At 35.0% G+C, this 6000-nt stretch overlaps 1 protein-coding gene across 2 annotated transcripts in view; it reads right to left on the reverse strand.

The window, feature by feature from the left end:
- LOC149800452 (uncharacterized) overlaps positions 1-2569 on the reverse strand; it is a 50136-nt gene extending 47567 nt beyond the window's left edge. For both annotated transcript variants that reach the window (XR_016421386.1, XM_089960075.1), the window contains exon 1: positions 2175-2569. Coding sequence is in view for 1 of the 2 variants with exons in the window: in XM_089960075.1 (XP_089816201.1) it covers positions 2175-2469 (295 nt within the window). In the remaining variant the exon portion in view is untranslated. The remainder of the gene's footprint in view (positions 1-2174) is intronic.
- Between the last annotated feature and the right edge of the window lie 3431 nt (positions 2570-6000).

The following is a 6000-nucleotide window of genomic DNA, read 5'->3' on the forward strand; positions in this document are numbered from 1 at the left end:
AAATGCCATATTTAAAACAATCTGTTTATATTTCCAAATAAGGATGCGATGTCCTTATATGGCACACACAAATGAGGCTGAAAAAGTAATTGCTATGAACTAATATGGCATATGATCCAAAACTAATATGGCATATGATCCAAAACTAATATGGCATATGATCCAATATGGATGAAGGTAAATGCTATTTTACATGTATTTCTACAATGAAATTCAGCAATTCTGGCATTAAACAAGATGTATATTTAATGTATATATATTATGACAACATGCTGAACAATAGTCCTATATGTAAGACCCGACGCTGATATTTATGTTTTGGGCATCAGGGTATTACAGCCTAACTAACAGCGCTGTATAGTGTGTTTTGATGTCGACCAACATCATTACGAAAGTAAAATTTTCAGGAATAATTCACACAACTGACAACTAAAACAACGACGCTTTTCTACAAAGTAAAGTTATGTTTTAGTCAGACTTTACTTATTCTGATGCCTTTTCTCTAATAAATTCAAATTCTCACAAAAGAATTGGACCCGCTTTCAAGTTTCTTTGGCCTACATTTCAGTTGGCTGGAAAGCGATTAAAGCCAAGAATGCCAAAATCGGGTTAAGCTGAAATATTATTTTTTAACGAAATGAATAAAAAATATATTATGCCTATTGGAACTGTAAGCAATGGTTCATTTCATTCAAGAAACAGATCCCCAACATGAACCTACTTTAACTTACTTTGGCATACCTCGACTACCGTCGCATCGCAACAAATTAAAATGTATGTCAATGGAACGTGAAAATGCATCCATTTACTAGTGTCATATTTTCATTCCACCAGGATAAAGACAGCACAGTAAGTTTATTAATTACACATAAATTAGTGGAAAAATGTCGATATAGGCTGCCAAGTGTGTGAGATGTTCCTGAAACTTTGACTACTCATTCCAATGTCAATGACATTAGAACACACTATACAAGGCCGTTATTTGGATAGTAAGACATAGCACCTAAACAATATCAACATGTGCTAAGTCTTACATGTAGGAATAGCTGAACAAGCGTCGGGTGTGACTAATACAAATAGGCTCATTTTTGTACAGCATATCACCGGAGTCTGATGTTTTATCAACAAAGTATGATTAAATCTCCGAAAACATGAAATCATCTAATCAGTATTATACATTAACACAAGAAGTTCATGCGTGACCCCAACCATCCACTGGATTCGACTGTTGTCACAGTCTTTCAACGTTTCTGAATCGCAAGAAGACTGAAAAAGCTATACATATCCATTCAAAAGACAGAAAAGTACCAATGCATAACTCTCAGACAACCATCACATGAACCTAATCCAGCAAATTAACCTTTATTTTCACCATTATGGTCACACAGGACTCCATCGAGCAGTAGTAGCTGATTTTGCTGAATAACACTTTGAAAGTAATTCCACAAAATAAAATGTTTAACTTGTCTTTTATGTCAGATTGTATCATTTGATTTTATATAAATTTTCTGAACAGAAATATCTAGGTAAAGTTAGGATACTAGAAATGATGGTTGATGATGTCATCACACTTCAACTATTAAAGCCATGACAGATGCTGGACCCGGTAGTATTAAAAGATAACACACTCTGATCTGCTCTGTGGTCAGTATGAGTAACAGACCCTAATGATTATTTACTGCAGGGTAGAATCTGGTGAAATCAGCTACTTCTGCCTGATGAAGTCCTGTAGAAAGACTGTAATGGTGAAAATATAGGTTAATTCGTCAGATCAGATGCATGCAATGGTCGTCCGAGAGTTACCCATTGGTACGTTATTGTCTTGTGAATGATGTCTAGCTTTTTCATTCTTTTTGCAATTCTTAAGTGATAAAAGACGATGGACAAAAGTTGAATCTAGCCGATGGTTGGGGTCATGCCTGAACTCCTTGTGTTAATTTATAGTACAGATAAGATCATTTCGTATTGTCAAAGATTGCATCATACTTTATTGATAAAACGTCAGAATCCTGTGAATAGACAATCCCATTGGCTCTTGAGGTCCAGAATACATTCTATATAATCTAAAAAGGGTTTTGACAAGGGTGGAAAATATAAAGCCATAATAAAATGAAGAAAATATTAAAACTCTCTAAAGGAATTTAATGGTCAGGGTTTCAGAAGTCCAGTTTTACCGTCTTCTTCTTCCTCCTCTATTCCCTGCAGCCTCCTTTCGACTTTATCTGGAAACAATCTCTTCACCTCGTTCCACCTTAGTTCGTTGACCAGCGTGTTTGTCCTGGAAGCCTTTCTAGTCCATGTCGAAATTCGCATCCTACACATAGGACAAGTCAAGTTTGCTTCTTTGACATTCTTTTTGAAACAAGGTAAACACAGTTCGTGTTTACACGGCATAGTGACTGGTTGAATCAGAACGTACAAACATACTGGACATGTGTTGTCTTCTAAACCTGTGCCCCTACGTTCCATTGTTGCAATAACGTATGTATGTCTACAAACAATACATATATATTAAATCAAAATTGACAAAAATTAACAGCATCCTTTGGCGCGCGGTCAAAACGGAAATAACCTGAACACTGACATCTATAAAAAGCAAGAACGATAACTACCTTACCTGATACGATCGGTGCACCGACTTCTCTGATAGACACAATTAATATCCTATGTGCCTTATACTACAGATCGATCGTTACGATGATGGATGTTGTGATATTTTGGCACCTGAAATATTAGTTACATTATCTGAGTGTGATAAGTTTATTGATCTACTTTAGTTTGGTTTTGTGAAGTATTTTAATTTGCCATTTAGTTTTAATAAAATGTCAAGTTGAAAGATTTTTCTGTTCTTAACTGAGAATCATATGGACTATAAAAATCATGAAACGCGGTGTTATATTCACTTGTTATATTTTGTCTGTATTTTGTCAATGCGATAACAGTTAAAATGCTACCAAATAAACCATTTTTAAATAACTAACACAAAACATTTTGTGGATAATAGCGGTTTGATGAGTTGTTCTGGTCTTACTGCTTCCTGACAAATATTGTATGGCAAAACTAAACAAAATTTTCCACATAGGGGACTAATTTGGATCCATTAGTGTATTAGTCTTATTTTGTGAAACAGATTTAAAAGTAAGTGAATCTTTGTGGGTGTAGCAGACGGTGCTGTTATCGGCAATTTTTTTTTTCCTTAGCGAAATAAATTCCTTAAAATAACTTAGAGTTATTGAATTCCTGGAATGTAATGCTAATAATGTATTATGAAATTCTCACTAATCCGGGAAGTGTTCTTTGCTAATCCGAACGAAGCTAGAATATTGCTTATGCGTTAATGTCAGTGTCGGGGCCTTCCAGGTCCATTAGCGCTGAAAATATTATGGTACCCCCCCCCCCCCACAAAATGTGAAACTCAACAAAATACAAAACTAAAGAAAATTAAACAGTTCAAAGTTAAAAGTTGGGAAATTACAAGTGTTGCCATCATTCCAAATCAAAATACTCGTACCATCAGATCGAAATGGTCATATATAATTCATTCAATTTTATTATCAACAATTAATTTGATTTTTTTTCTGGTGCCACTGTTGGACACATGCCTATGCACTTGCTTAGTATGCTTAATGGATAATCCGGCATTGGTTACGTTGACAACACTGAATTCAATAGAATTATGAATCCAAATTTTTTTACTTCAATGTCATCTCGTGAACAAAGACTATCAATGAAGTCCTTGAAATGTTTCACATAATCCGATGAAATCGAGTCATTGAATATAATCACTTAATCCTCAAAGCACTGATTGCTTAAATCAAATATGTAAATCAGAAATTCCTCTCTGACTATAATTAACAATGTGTATAACTTAAAGAATTATCATGGTGCTCGTATCTTCATTATGTAGTGTCATTTTGCGTTTCAAATAAACAAATCTGATTCACTAGAATTTCTCCAACAATTAAATCGTATTATTTCAACATAACTCAAACAGTCACAAACAAAACAGTCCTGTTCTGTCCTTCAAATCTAACTGAACGGTACTGTGAATTCCGTTAATGTTTACGTAACCCACATTTAATTATTCAATTTTGCATGCCATTCCTGACCTGCTCATCAAAATTAAACTAAACATAAATCTCTCCATACTCAACCCAAAAAATACATAAAAAAATCAAGACATAGACACTTACCTCTTATAGCACATCTTCGTGAATGCTACTCACGATAACATTTCAAAACACATCCCAAAAGTCCATGTTTTGTTCATAATTATGTCTGAGGATGAATAGTGAAATGATTCTTTGTTTTTCTCTTGAATATGTACAAAATCTCTGTAAATGATTTCTCGAAGATTACGTGGTAAACTACGAATCCTATATTTTACTGTACCTGTTAGGACAATAATCTGGGACTACCAAAGAATTTCCTCTCTTCTATAGTATCAGTGAGGACAATAATCGAGGACCATCAAGGAATCCCCTGTATTCTAAAGTATCAATGAGGAGAATAATATGGGACCACCAAGGAATCGCCTCTCTTCTAAAGTATCAATGAAGACTATATTCTGGGACCACCAAATGAATCCTCTCTCTTCTAAGGTATCAATGAAGACAATAATCTGGGACCACCAAGGAATCCCCTCTCTTCTAAGGTATCAATAAGGACAATAGTCTGGGACCACCAAGGAATCCCCTCTCTTCTAAAGTATAAGTGAGAACAATTTTCTGGGACCAACAGGGAATCCCCTCTCTTCTAAAGAATCAATGAGGACAGTAATATGGGACCATCAAGGAATACCCTCTCTTCTAAAGTATTAATGATGACAATAATTTGGGTCCACCAAGGAATCCCCTCTCTTCTAAAGTATCAAAGAGGACAATAATCTGAGACCATCAAGGAATCACACATCTTCTAAATTATCAAAAGACGACAGTAATCTGGGACAATCAAGGAATCACCTCTTTTCTAAAGTATTGATGAGGACAATAATCTGGGACCACCAATGAATCCATTCTCTTCTAAAGTTTCATTGATGACATTAATCTGGGACCACCAAAGAATCCAATCTCTTCTAAAGTGTTAACGAGGACAATAATCTGGACCCACCAAGGAATCTCCTCTCTTCTAAAGTATTAGTGAGGACAATAATCTCGGCCCACCTAAGAATCCCCACTCTTCCTTTCTTCTAAGCCTATAGAATTAATAGAGATGCTTCCAATTATCCAAATGGATAATCAATACCCATTAAATGTTAAATTTATGTCGAGTTTGCAGAATTCATGAAGATGCATACCGTTAACATATTTAATGATTCCTGTTACAACACTATTTATAAATATTTTAAACAAAGTTTGCCCCCTCTGCCCGCTCCCAACTTTGTAGATTCTATTCAATCCACTCCAAACCGCTGCATATGAACTTGATATAAAGAATGGTGGCGATGCAGTGAGGTTGTAAGTATGCATATATTTTTATATTTATGGAAGCCAACAATTAGGGTAATACAATAGCTGGTTGAGGTGAGATAAACCGTAACGAATTACACAATTATTCCACTTATTTTGAGTTTATTTGAGGAATTACCAACCTGTGATATTGATAATTTCTACACGACATTATCCCTGGTAGTTAAGCAATCACACACCGCTAACTCCTAGTAGGTGATTTACTCAGTTTTTATCCTTTTAGACCTATGTCTTTGATAGCAATGCAAATCCTTCTATACTGCTATTTTTAACAACAAAGAAGAGGATTTATAACTAATAACACATTGAAATAAATTAAAAAGATTTTCCAAGATTCATTATGAGAAATTATATGATGACGAAATTAGAAAGTTGCAAGGGAAGATAAAGGATAAGACCTGCGTAAATCAAATGTTATCATCTACAGGAACCGGGCGTCAAGACTGTTTGCAGCACGTATGTCGAACGTATAAATATAGAATGCTACCCGATGAATAACCAATGCCGTTGTTGGACAGATCATAATATAACC

Source organism: Sinohyriopsis cumingii, chromosome 5 (genome assembly GCF_028554795.1).
Source record: "Sinohyriopsis cumingii isolate HCF-2022 chromosome 5, ASM2855479v2, whole genome shotgun sequence".
NCBI lineage: Eukaryota > Metazoa > Mollusca > Bivalvia > Unionida > Unionidae > Sinohyriopsis > Sinohyriopsis cumingii.